The 13,793-nt window shown below is 39.3% G+C and overlaps 1 protein-coding gene across 6 annotated transcripts in view; it reads right to left on the bottom strand.

Moving 5' to 3' along the window:
• Positions 1-13,793, bottom strand: part of LOC108441788 (zinc finger protein 236) — a 113,397-nt gene that overhangs the window by 41,352 nt on the left and 58,252 nt on the right. For all 6 annotated transcript variants that reach the window (XM_017721494.2, XM_017721495.2, XM_017721491.2 and 3 more), the window contains one exon: positions 7,205-7,639. In XM_017721494.2, the coding sequence (XP_017576983.1) occupies positions 7,205-7,639 (435 nt within the window). The remainder of the gene's footprint in view (positions 1-7,204; positions 7,640-13,793) is intronic.

Genomic DNA, 13,793 nt, shown 5'->3' with positions numbered 1-13,793 from the left:
ATGTTTATATGGTCCACTGAATATAAAAGTTCAGGATTATTTCACTTTGAAAATGTAGCATATACCTACTATCAGAAAACTGTTTAGATTTTATCACTATGGAAAAATTGTAAAACTGAAGGAACAACTTCTAAAAGCCCTACACTGGGAATTATGCCATAGGCCTCCCAGTTCATCCCCTTTTTGTGAAGTAAGCACTCTTCAGCATTTATCAAATCAAATCAAATTTATTTGTATAGCGCTTTTTACCACGGATGTTGTGACAAAGCAGCTTCCCGTAATTCCAGAAAAGACAAAGTTTTAAAAAGAATGTAAAAACCCCCTGGCAGGTAAGCCAGGGGCAACAGTGGCAAGGAAAAACTCCCTCAGAACTGAGGAAGAAACCCTGGGAGGAACCAGGCTCACCAGGGGAGACCCATCCTCCTCTGGTCAAACTACCTACAAGTGATTATACTACTAATATTAATAGCAGTAGTATTAGTAGTAGATAATAGCTAGGAGTCTATGAAAACATCAGTGTAGGGTGGGCAGCTAGTCCAAGGTAGGTGGTGGTAGCTGGGGTGTGGGCAGCTGGTCTGAAGTGGGTAGCAGCAGGGCTCGACAGCCAGTCGTCCTTCAGCTGGACATGTGGGCGATTGTATACCCGGAAAAAAGCAGGGAGATGGAATTAGTTTTATTCTGTCTGTTTGTACGTAAAACAAGGGATGTAAACATTTACAGAGTGTGGCTAATGACTCCGGCAGATCTGACTATGACAGCTTAACTAAAAGGAGAGAACCAGAAGGACACACAGACACAAGAGTACTCTGAAACAGTTTGGCATCCCTCCGCTCCACCATCCACAAACCTGAGTGACCGCATGCAAGCAGCAGGACGACAGCACCAGCGTCTCAGTTTACTATAATTCTCTGAGTCCATGGACCCCTGGATCTGCTGCCTTTATCTAAGGGGGAACATTACCTACCAAAAGCTAAACTGAACAAGTGAGTTTTCAGCCTAACTTTAAAGATTGAGACTGTGTCTGAGTCCTGAACATTTTCTGGAAGATCATTCCAGAGTTTGGGGGCTTTATAAGAAAAAGCTCTTCCCCCAGCTGCAGCCTTATGAATTCTAGGAACTATTAATAAGCCAGCGCTCTGGGATCTGAGTAGTCGTGATGGCTCGTAATGGGAAATAAGGTCTTGCAGGAGCGAGCCCATGTAGGGCCTTATATGTCAATAAAATAATTTTATAATCAATACAGGATTTAACAGGCAGCCAATGAAGTGATGATAGCACTGAACTGATATGATCAAATTTTCTAGTTTTAGTGAGGACCCTGTCTGTGGTTTTTTGGACTAGTTGAAGTTTGCTTAAATTCCTGCTTGTACATCCTGTAATAAAGGCATGTACTAGTGTTTCTGCATCACGCAGGGATAGGGCATTTCTTATTTTGGCAATTTTGCGAAGATATAGAAAAGCTGTTCTAGTGATGCTGCCTGTGTGTTGATTGAATGATAAATCTGAATCAATTATGATGCCAAGATTTTTTGCTAGTGAGCCAGGTGTGACTGGAAAGTCAGCAAGATTTAAAATTAAATCTGGTAATTTATTTCTTGCTAATTTTGGACCCAGAAGGAAAAACTCTGGTTTGTTACTGTTTAGTAGGAGGAAGTTCTGTAACTTCCAGCCTTTCACGTCTTTTACACAGTCCTCCATTTTCTTTAACCTGTATTTGTCACCAGGCTTGGCTGATATGTACAGTTGCGTATCCTCTACGTAACAATGAAAGTTGATGCCATGGTTGCTTATAACTGTGCCTAATGGTAACATGTATAGTGTAAAAAAATGGTCCTAAAATAGAGCCCTGTGGAATTCCAAATCTTACTTTTGAATAATTGGAAGATAAATTGTTTAGACTGACGAACTGATAATGTTCTGTTGGGTAAGACTGGAACCATGATAGGGCTGTTCCTGTGATTCCAACCATGTTTTCTAACCCTTCTAGGAGAATATTGTGGTCTATTGTATCGAAAGCTGTGCTGAGGTCAAGTAGCACTAACAGGGATACGTAGCCTTGATCGGAGGCAAGAAGAAAATCATTAGTTATCTTAACTAGAGATGTCTCAGTGCTGTGATGTGGCCTGAATCCAGCTTGGAATTTTTCATATATATGGTTCTTATGTAGATATGAACTAAGTTGTTGGGCCACAGCTTTTTCTAAGATCTTTGATATAAATGGTAAATTAGAAATAGGCCTATAATTAGACAGTATGCTAACATCAAGATTTGGTTTCTTGATCAGGGGTTTGATAACTGCTAGTTTAAAAGCTTTGGGAACATAGCCTAAACTAAGGGATGAGTTTACTATAGTTAAAAGAGGGTTTATAATGACTGGCAGTACTTCTTTGAGTAATTTTGAGGGAATTGCATTGAGTATGCAGGTTGTGCAATTTGCAGAGGAGATAATCTTCTCTAGCTCTGGCTGCGGGAGTGGGTGAAAAGTTTTCAGGGTCTTTTCTACAACTGTGTTTTGTTTTATATCAGCCAAGTCAGATGACAGCCAAGTTGGATTTAATACTGTGGGTTGAATTTGTTGTCTAATATTTTCAATTTTATCATTAAAGAAGTCCATAAAAACTTCACTGGTGAGAGTTGCTGGGATTTCTGATTCAGTACCTGCATGATTTTTTGTGATTTGGGAAATCACACTAAACAGAATTCTAGTATTATATTTATTATTCTCGATCCCGATTTCTATACTCTATAAGGCTGTCCTTCCAGGCAGAATGGAACACTTCCAGCTTGGTTTGTCGCCATTTCCGCTCTAGTTTCCGAACTGTTTGTTTTAAGGTACAGGTTTTATTATTGTACCATGGGGCGAGCATTTTCTGCCTTATTTTCTAAAGTGGATCAGAAGGTATTTTCTAAATAATCGGTTAGTAAATCTAGTTCCATTGGGTCTGATGGAGTGAAAACTGGCATTGATAGTTCTGGCAGATTTTCTATAAATTGTAGGGCGGTAAAAGGTTTTATTGAGCGCTTTGTAGAATAACAAGGGGACGTACATATATTATGGCTAAAACGTAGCTCATATGAAATTAAGAAATGGTCGGAGACTGCTGAGGTTTGCGGTAGGATATTAAGCTTGTCTATGTTAAGAGTGTCAAAACTAAATCTAACGTGTGAGTACAGTAGTGTGTAGGCCCTGTTACATTTTGAGTAATACAAACAGAGTCTAGAATTGAAGTAAATGCCTTTTTTAGAGGGTCATCTACCTTCTCAAAGTGAATATTAAAATCTCCTACAATTATTACTTTATCATTGCACACAGCCAGGTTTGCAGCGAAATCACTAAATTCTTTTAAAAATTCAGAGTAGGGCCCTGGTGGCATGTAACTATTAATTAATGAAAATGCGTTCTTTTTTGTTTCTGACTAATATCTAGAATATTTTGGTAGGTTACACAGACTCCACCTCCCTTGGCTGATAATCTTGGCCTATGTGCATAATTATAGCCTACAGGGGTTGCTTCATTTAAAGCTGAATATTCATCTGGTCTAACCCATGTTTCGGTGAGACAGAAAATGTCAAATTTATGATCACTTATAATTACATATACGATGACTGCTTTAGAGTTTAGTGATCTTATATTGAGTAGTCCAAATTTTAGATCTAAGGTGTTAGTGCTATCAACTGAATACGGATATATGTTGATTAGGTTGTTTAAACAGGCTGATTGAGTTTTTCTATGATTAAATTTAGTTGTTTAAACCAGTTTTGAGCCAAAAGAATTTCACAATAACTGGGAACAGACAACTATCAAATCATTATTGACATAAACCATGCTCTTTGTGTCTTCATATCAAGGAAGACTTTTTGATGAAAATAAATCAGTGTTGAGCCTAAAAATACCTAAAGAATAAGCACAGTGGGGTTCTCAATCCTGTAGCACAAGTGCCATGATACATTTGAGTTTCCTCAACAAGCCCTGCTTGAGGTGAATGGAGAGAGTTAAGAGTAGAATGCTAATTCAGGACCAGGATAGAGAACTACCTTTTGTACCAAATTATTCTTTTACACTAACAGGAACAAAAACAAACATTAGTTTGAAATGTTTTGAAATAGAAAGATGTCCACAAAGTTTTGTTACTTTTTTATGGATCACTATTATAAGGATTATTTAATTTGAAAAAGAAAGTGACTTTGATAAATTTGTGTATGAATATACTGATAATGTCCATAAACTACATAATATCAGTGTTATTATGATGGATTACTTGTGATATAGAAAGAAAAGGAGGGGATTTTAAGGCCGTATTTCAGGTGATTCTGACTCATGATACCATTAATCAATTGGTAGTATTTTTACGCACTGTATAAAAAATCTCTCTAAAGAAGGAAATGTATGTACCTTACTTAAATTAGGCTGCAAAATGTCAGTGACAGGTAATCAGTAACTGAATGAATGGTTATATGTTTAGACAGTGTGCAGAGTGGATCTGTTATCTGATCTCTTAAGTACGATCCATATCCACTGCTATAATCTGTCTGCCTCAACAGACAATAGGGAGAGAATTAAAGACAACAAAGCAATGTATCTGACAGCTTCTGACAGGCGGAGGGAGCAGTCCAGCACTGGACAAGTGAAAAAGTCTACTATTTTTACTACTACTACTAGCAGTCTACTACTGCTACTATATGTGTATAAATACTACTAATGCACAGCTCTCTTATTGCTGCTCTACTGTGTCTTTACTGCTACCCGACAGGGTTAAATGTTAGGCCAAGAACCTTTCCACGGAGCACTGGTGCTCCCGATTTGAAAAATCTATGAGCACAATCTTGACTATAAACTTTTTATTCCCTTTTACTGCTATATTCCTCCTATTATTCAGAAAGGATGTTTAATTTAAAAATCAGATTTTTTTTCCTGCATACTTGGACAAAATAAAGAACTATTATTTACAGTCATTCAGGAGTTATGATGCTATTTTCTTGCACTTTCTTTCTTTTTTTCCATTCTATTATCTTCTTTAACCAATTTACACAATGTACATCTTTGTACCAGCAGTTCGATTTGCTAGTTATTTTTACTGTAATGTGTCAGCATGAGTCAAAAAATAATACAACACTTTAAATACAACAGTCTGCAATCAGTGACTGCAATAATTTTAGGGATTTCACCCTCCTCAGTGGATATAATATTATTAAAAGATTTAGGGAATCTTAAATATCTGTGTGTTAAGGGCAAGGAGGAGAAGCACAAATGAATGCCCATAACCACCCCTCCAACAGCACTGCATTAAAACAATGACCTGCTCCTGTGATGATACCCATCACACTGGCTCGGAAATACTTTGACAAACTGTTGTCAATAAACACTTGTTGCTGCATTCAAAAATTCAAGCAAGCCTAAAAACTCTATAAAATGCATTTCCCCTAGTTTTAATTTTGCAATGCAATCAAATGCTCCATTCATGAAATTTTATTTCTGTGTAAAAGGGTCATTTGGCTGCTGGGAGTTTAGCTCAGCATGCGCTGTGTGCTGCAAATACAGCTGTATACAAAAGTCTGAACACCTCAGTGAAATTACATATTTTTTTGGTTTTCTAAATGAAAACAGGATAACATTTCTTGTATAGGGAATAAACATCAATATGTAAGGGAAAAGATTTGACTCTTGCAGGAAACCAGCAGTTCTTAACAACATTTCTTTACCAGGTTTTTTTGTGATAAACACAATGAGTCAACAGGCAAATTTTCTTGTCACGTCTTATAAATATAGTGGCATTCAAGGTCAGCGGCATGTATCATTAAAAAATCTGCATGTTTGTATTAAAAAAATGACGAATATGCATGTTATTCAGGGGGGAAAAAACTGTTTGTGCATTTTTTTGAGCACATTATTGAAGCCTGCTCTACTGCCACTATTGTCAATTTACTGAGACACTGCAAACATTCAAACTGCTACTATAATAGTTTTAACATTTTATGTCAGCAATAAAATAGGTCCTACTGCTCTTCTGCTGCTACTTTGCAGTCACTCTGTACATAAAAACCTCTATTGTATTGCTCTATTTACTGATACTCTACTGTTACTTTACGGCAGCTCTACTGCCTCTCTATTCTTTGTTTACTGTCACTTTACTTCAGCTCTACTGCCTCGCTATTCTTTCTTTACTGTTACTTTACTCCTGCACTACTGCCACTCTTCTTTCTTTACTGTTACTTTACTACTGCTCTACTGCCTCTCTTCTTTCTTTACTGTTACTTTACTGCTGTTCTACTGCCTCTCTTCTTTCTTTACTGTTACTGACTGCTGCTCTACTGCCTCCCTTCTTTCTTTACTGCAGCTCTATTGCCTCTCTATTCTTTCTTTACTGTTACTTTACTGCAGCTCTACTGCCTCTCTATTCTTTCTTTACTGTTACTTTACTGCAGCTCTACTGCCTCTCTGTTCTTTCTTTACCGTTACTTTATTGCAGCTCTACTGGCTCTCTATTATTTCTTTACTATTACTTTACTGCTGCTCTACTAACTATATTGTTTCTTTACTGTTACTTTACTGCTGCTCTACTGCCTCTCTTCTTTCTTTACTGTTACTTTACTGTAACTCTACTGCCTCTCTCTTCTTTCTTTACTGTTACTTTACTGCAGCTCTACTGCCTCTCTATTCTTTCTTTACTGTTACTTTACTGCAGCTCTACTGCCTCTCTGTTCTTTCTTTACTGTTACTTTATTGCAGCTCTACTGGCTCTCTATTATTTCTTTACTGCTGCTCTACTAACTATATTGTTTCTTTACTGTTACTTTACTGCTGCTCTACTGCCTCTCTATTTACTGCTGCTCTACTGCCTAAGTCCAAAAATACATGGGGGAGGAAATCTTAATGTTTGCTAATCAGAATCAAAATGAGAATCAGAATGATTAGGATTTTGATTAACAAACATTATGTCAAGAACATATTTTTTCCTCTACCACAACAAGACATGCAGATATATATTAACATTATGCATAAAAAGATCTCTTTACCAAAGAAAAAAAATTACATATAGTCTGGAGATAGGAAAATGTAATATTACATTTTGATTATGTATTTATCATGCAAAAACATCTATTACTCACATTCAAGACATTTTCTTCATTTTTGTCATTTCTGTGCTGCATGAATGTGTATTTGTTATGTGTGCGTGTTTATTTAATTTATGTAGATGAAGGTTACCTGACATGGTGGCAGGCAGTATGGCCTGTCCCACGATGCCTTGCTGCAGCAGGGTCTGTTCGTACTGGCCGGTGAGGACGGGATTGGTAGGGATGTAGATGCTGGGGTCTGTGGGTGCAGTATGCAGCAGGCCAACAGGGGGCAGTGTTTCTGGGGCTGCAGAACCCTGCTGCCCTGAAGGAGCCTGGCCCTGAGGCTGGTTCTGACTGGCAGAACCCGCAGTCCTCTCGCCTCCCCGCCTCATTTTCCTGCCCTCGATGCCCTGTCGCAGGTGGCACTGGATGTGTGTTTTGCGATGGCCAGATGTACGAAAGCGCAGATCACAGTACGGACACTTGAAAGGTTTGGATCCGGTGTGCAGACGCATGTGTACCTTCAGACTGCCCTTAGTAGAGAATGATGTGTTGCACATGTGACAGTTAAACAGCTTCTGACCTGCACAAACACAAACCAGTTTAAAAAGAAAAAAAAAGTCTTCTGTTTACAATGGTATTACTTCCATGAAGTAAAGTTAAAAGGGGAATTCCAATGATTTTGCAGAATTACTTATCATTCAATGGTTTAGATGTAAATAAAATCATTCAGAGAGTTCAGAAATGTTCCTTTCTAGAGAATTATTATAGTACTAGGAACCACACATCCAAAGCATTTAGTGGCTCAAGAAAGCAACAGCAGAGAGCCAAAAGGGAGAAAGAGAGAAACTGAACCCACAGGTGCCGAAGGAGAACAATGCAGAAAATGGAAACTGACATCAACAACAAGCTACTTGCTACTCACCAGTTCACTTGCAGTTCACCAGTTTATGGGGTAGGATACTGAGACAGATAGATTTTTTTTTTTGCGTGGCCTTTATACAGTCTGTTATATGCTTGGGTATTTCTTACCTTGATTCCTGTTTCTGTGGTGGAAAATACAACAGAGGGGACAGCAGTTTTCTTAAGCAGCCAGCATCTGAAGAAATTTGCTTTGTACTTTTTCACCTGAATAGTCTTAGTTGGTTTGTAGTTCAGTTTGTTCGACTTTGGTATTTGTGTGAAACTTTAAAACAAATAGCCACAACTTCAGGAGTTGTAATGAAAAAATAGCCAAATACCCCAAATAAAATTCTTTCAAATTTAGTTCTATTTTATCATTATCAGGGTGACATATAAAACCTTATAAGACATACAGTATATGTAAATTCACTGATCATTTGAATAGCAGACAAAATGCTGATATTTGTACTGTAGACATACTGATGTCTGGTTCCTAGTACTGGAATGGTGAACCATTCTGACTCAGTAAATGTCTTTAGAAAGGTACATTTCACATCAAACTGTCTAAAGCATTAAATGATTAAGTAACTTAAAGTAAACCCTTTAATGGCTTATCTGGAGTGTACCCTGTAACCCTGGGTGATGCTTTCTTTCACAGTCCCTTAGGTTATAGGTATTAACCAGGTACATGTGAAGTACCTCCAAAGTGCTAGGCAATTGTTTTGAATAACATGATAGCACTTAGACCTCTGAGGAGGTCTAACTAAACTACACTGAAATGCCCAACAGGTTCTAGGTATTAACTGTGTACGTATGTGGTACAAACTTCCCAACACTGTGTAATTATTATGGGTAAAAAGTATCGAGTAGTTTTATGATTTATAAAGATTGTACACAGTGGTTTATTTAGTACATGCCTGTCTGTTACCTAAAACTGAAACAGAATTTGGGCTGAAGAAAGCAATGATTTGAACTGTTTACCATTATAGTACTAGGAACCAGACATCTGTATGTCTACAGTACAAATATCACCATGTTATCCGCTATGCAAATGATCAGTGAACTTAATAAATTTAATAGCCATAGCCCGTTAGACATTTTAGTGTAATTATACTGTCTTGGTGTTCAGAGCACTGGAACCTACTGCAAATCTGCTTTTTTTGGTAAAAGCGACTGTTCTACGGGTTAGTGCTATTTGTTAAGCATTGCTAATTAAGCAATAGAACACAAGAGGGAGTGTGTTATCGCAAAATAACACAGCTGTGATCTACGGTCACCACATCACATCCATGATGCTATAGCAGTAACACACGACCTCGAGTAAGAAATAAATAAACTGGGCCATGAATGTGCCATTTAATATGTTTTAATGTTCAGCAGCTCACTGCTATTTCAGATTAATGAGCATCGCTCACTCACTCCACAGCCAGCAGTTTGTTCTCCAGCTCCTTAGATAGACCAACTGATAGTTTCAGAATTTAGTGTAGTCTCATCTTCAGAGTCGGATCAAATCGGCTGTCGGTCAAATGTGATCTTAAAAGTGTCCGTTTTCTGTTTGTGCGCAAAGTAAGGCAGTAAGTAGGTAGTAAGTAGTCAGGTCATGTGCAGTAATTAGAGCGTTGATCAACATGAACAAGAATTACTGTGTGCTATAAATCATTTGGCATTAAATCTATTGCAGTTCCAAAAAAAATATTAACATGTTACCATTTAGAAAAGGTACAGTTGTGGCTCTCTTGCTGGGGTGTTGGTAAGCACTATGCTATGTGACTTACAGTGGGACTTTTATGGGAGTATCCAAACTATGCTAAAATGTGTATGTGTGCATGGGTGCCAACTTGAGTTAAATACTGAGCGAAAAACAAAAAGGGAAAAAAAAAAGAATTTTGAATTTACAACCCCAATTCCAATGAAGTTGAAACATTGTCTAAAACATAAATAAAAACAAAATACAATGAATTGCAAATTCTTTTCAACCTATATTCAACTGAACACACTACAAAGACAAGATATGTAATGTTCAAACGGATAAACTTTCTTGTTTTTTTGCAAATATTCACTAATTTTGAATTTGATGCCTGCAACACGTTCCAAAGAAGTTGGGACAGGGGCATGTTTACCACTGTGTTACATCACCTTTCCTTTTAACAACACTCAATAAGCGTTTGGGAACTGAGGACACTAATTGTTGGAGCTTTGTAGGTGGAATTTTTTCCCATTCTTGCTTGATGTACAACTTCAGTTAGTCCGGGGTCTCCACTGTCGTATTTTGCGCTTCATAATGCACTACACATTTTCAATGGGAGACAGGTCTGGACTGCAGGCAGGCCAGTCTAGTACCTGCACTCTTTTACTACGAAGCCACGCTGTTGTAACGTGCAGAATGTAACTTGGCATTGTCTTGCTGAAATAAGCAGGACGTCCCTGAAAAAGACGTTGCTTGGATGGCAGCATATGTTGCTCCAAAACCTGTATGTACCTTTCAGCATTAATGGTGCCTTCACAGATGTGCAAGTGCCATGGGCATCAGAGATGCTGGCTTTGAACTTTGCACTGATACCAATCCGGACAGTCCTTTTACTCTTTGGCCGGGAGGACACGACGTCCATGATTTCCAAAAACAATTTGAAATGTGGACTCGTCAGACCACAGGACACTTTTCCACTTTATGTCAGTCCATCTCAGATGAGCTCGGGCCCAGAGAAGCCGGTGGCATTTCTGGGTGTTGTTGATATATGGCTTTCGCTTTGCATGGCAGAGTTTTAACTTGCACTTGTAGATGGAACGACGAACTGTGTTCACTGACAATGGTTTTCTGAAGTGTTCCTGAGCCCATGTGGTAATATCCGTTACAGAATGATGTGGGTTTTTAATGCAGTGCTGCCTGAGGGATCGAAGGTCACGGGCATTCAATGTTGGTTTTCTGCCTTGCTGCTTACTTGCAGAGATTTCTCCCGATTCTCTGAATCTTTTGATGATATTATGGATGATGTAGATGATGCACGTTGAGAAACATTGCTCTTAAACTGTTGGACTATTTGCTCACGCAGTTGTTCACAAAGTGGTGAATCTCGCCGCATCCTTGCTTGTGAACGACTGAGCCTTTCAGGGATGCCCCCTTTATACCCAATTATGACACTCACCTGTTTCCAATTAACCTGTTCACCTGTGGAGTGTTCCAAAGAGGTGTTTTTTGAGCATTCCTCAACTTTCCCAGTCTTCTGTTGCCCCTGTTCCAACTTCTTTGGAACGCGTTGCAGGCATCAAATTCAAAATGAGTGAATATTTGCAAAAAACAATAAAGTTTATCCATTTAAACATTAAATATCTATAGGATTTGCAAATCATCATATTATGTTTTTATTTATGTTTTACACAACGTCTCAACTTCACTGGAATTGGGGTTGTATGTCCTAAGCAGATGACGCAGCTTTATTTTGGAGAGGTTACTGAATAAACACAGGAATCATAGGTGAATACATGTCAATTATTATTAATTTATTTTTATATATTTTTTCCCGTTATCAGAAAATTTTTTGATAAAGAACAAAATGTGATGTCTTTCCACAGCTGTCAATTCGTAATAAAAAAATGGAATGTGATTCATATCATTATTAAATGAAAATATTTTTAATTTGAAACACTAACTCCTGCTGTTCTTGTTGACACACACAGAGTCTCTCAAAACAGCTCTGAAGTGCATAGCATTTGCAGAATAGACCAGGAGATAATTTCTGGTGCATCGCACAGCAAAATTCTTCTTCTTCTTCTTCTTTCGGCTGCTCCCTTCAGGGGTCGCCACAGCGGATCATCTGCCTCCATCTTGCCCTATCCACTGCCTCCTCTACTTTTACACCAACCATCTCCATGTCCACCTTCACGACATCCATAAACCTCCTCTGAGGTCTACCTCTTCTCCTTCTACCCGGCAGCTCCAACATTCTTTGACCAATATATCCACTATTCCTCCTCAACACATGTCCAAACCATCTCAACCTGCCCTCTCTGGCTTTATCTCCAAACTGCTCCACCTTCACTGTCCCTCTGATCTGCTCATTTCTAATCTTGTCCATCCTTGTCACTCCCAACGAAAATCTCAGCATCTTCATCTCCGCTACCTCCAGCTCAGCTTCCTGTCTTTTAGACAGAGCCACAGTCTCCAAACCATACATCATAGCAGGACGCACTACTGTCTTATAAACCTTCCCTTTCACTCTTGCTGCTATCCTTCTGTTACACATCAGCCCTGACACCTGTCTCCACCCACTCCACCCTGCCTGCACCCTCTTCTTCACCTCTTTTCTAGACTGTCCATTGCTCTGGATGGTTGACCCAAGATATTTGAAGTCATCCACCTTTACGACCTCTACTCCTTGCATCTTCACCTTTCCACCTGCTTCCCTCTCATTCACACACACATGTATTCCGTCTTGTCTCTACTGACCTTCATTCCTCTCCTCTCCAGTGCAAACCTCTACCTCTCCAGATGCTCTTCCACCTGCTCTCTACTCTCACCACAGATTACAATGTCATCTGCTAACATCATGGTCCATGGAGCCTCCTGCCTGACCTCATCTGTCAATCTTTCCATCATCATTGCAAACAAGAAGGGGCTCAAAGCTGATCCGTGATGTAGCCCTACCTTCACCTTGAAACCATTTGTCACTCCAACTGCACACCTCACCACTGTCTCACTATCATCATACATGTCCTGCACCACCCTAACATACTTTTCAGCTACAACTGACTTCCTCATACAGTACCACAGTTCCTCTCTTGGCACCCTATCATATGCTTTCTCTAGATCCACAAAGACACAATGTAGCTCCTTCTGACCTTCTCTGTACTTCTCTACCAACACTCTCAACGCAAAAATTGCATCTGTGGTACTCTTTCTGGGCATGAAACCAAACTGCTGCTCACTGATCTGAACTTCTTGCCTTAGCCTTGCTTCAACAACTCTTTCCCATACCTTCATGGTGTGGCTCATCAACTTTATACCTCTGTAGTTACTGCAGCTCTGCACATCACCCTTGTTCTTAAAAATGGGGACCAGTACACTACTTCTCCACTCATCAGGCATCCTCTCACTCTCCAGGATTTTGTTAAACAACCTGGTTAAAAAGTCCACTGCCTTCTCTCCTAAACATCTCCATACCTCCACAGGTATGTCATCTGGACCAACTGCCTTCCCATTCTTCATCCTTTTTAAAGCTGCCCTCACTTCCATCTTACTAATTCTCTGCAATTCCTGATCCACTATCTCCTCACTGCCCCCAAGGGCCTGTTGAAATTTTTCCCTGAACTGCCTGCAACCATCCTCCTCCTTCAGCTCCCACCATCTAATCTTTGGCTCTGTCTTCACTCTCTGCCTCTTCTTTGTTTCTAATCTCATTCTACAGACAACCACCCTATGCTGCCTTGCTACACTTTCCCCTGGTACCACTTTACAATCTCCAATCTCCTTTAGGTGGCATCTCCTGCTAAGGATATAATCCACCTGTGTGCACCTCCCTCCACTCTTGTATGTCACCCTGTGTTCTTCCCTCTTCTGAAAATACGTGTTCACCACAGCCATTTCCATTCTCTTTGCAAAATCTACAACCATCTGAACTTCCGCATTTCTGTCTTTCACACCATACATACCCAGCACCTCTTCATCCCCTCTGTTCCCTTCACCAACATGTCCATTGAAGTCTGCACCAATCACTAATCTCTCCTCTCTAGGGACACCATCTACCACTTCATCCATCTTACTCCAAAATTCCTCTTTCTCCTCTAACTGACAACCAACCTGTGGGGCACATGAACTGAGCACATTCAAAATTACACCA

This window comes from Pygocentrus nattereri, chromosome 19 (genome assembly GCF_015220715.1).
Source record: "Pygocentrus nattereri isolate fPygNat1 chromosome 19, fPygNat1.pri, whole genome shotgun sequence".
Taxonomy (NCBI): Eukaryota; Metazoa; Chordata; class Actinopteri; order Characiformes; family Serrasalmidae; genus Pygocentrus; species Pygocentrus nattereri.
Note: the sequence above shows the minus strand (reverse complement) of the source record. Positions and strands in the feature narration are given on the sequence as shown.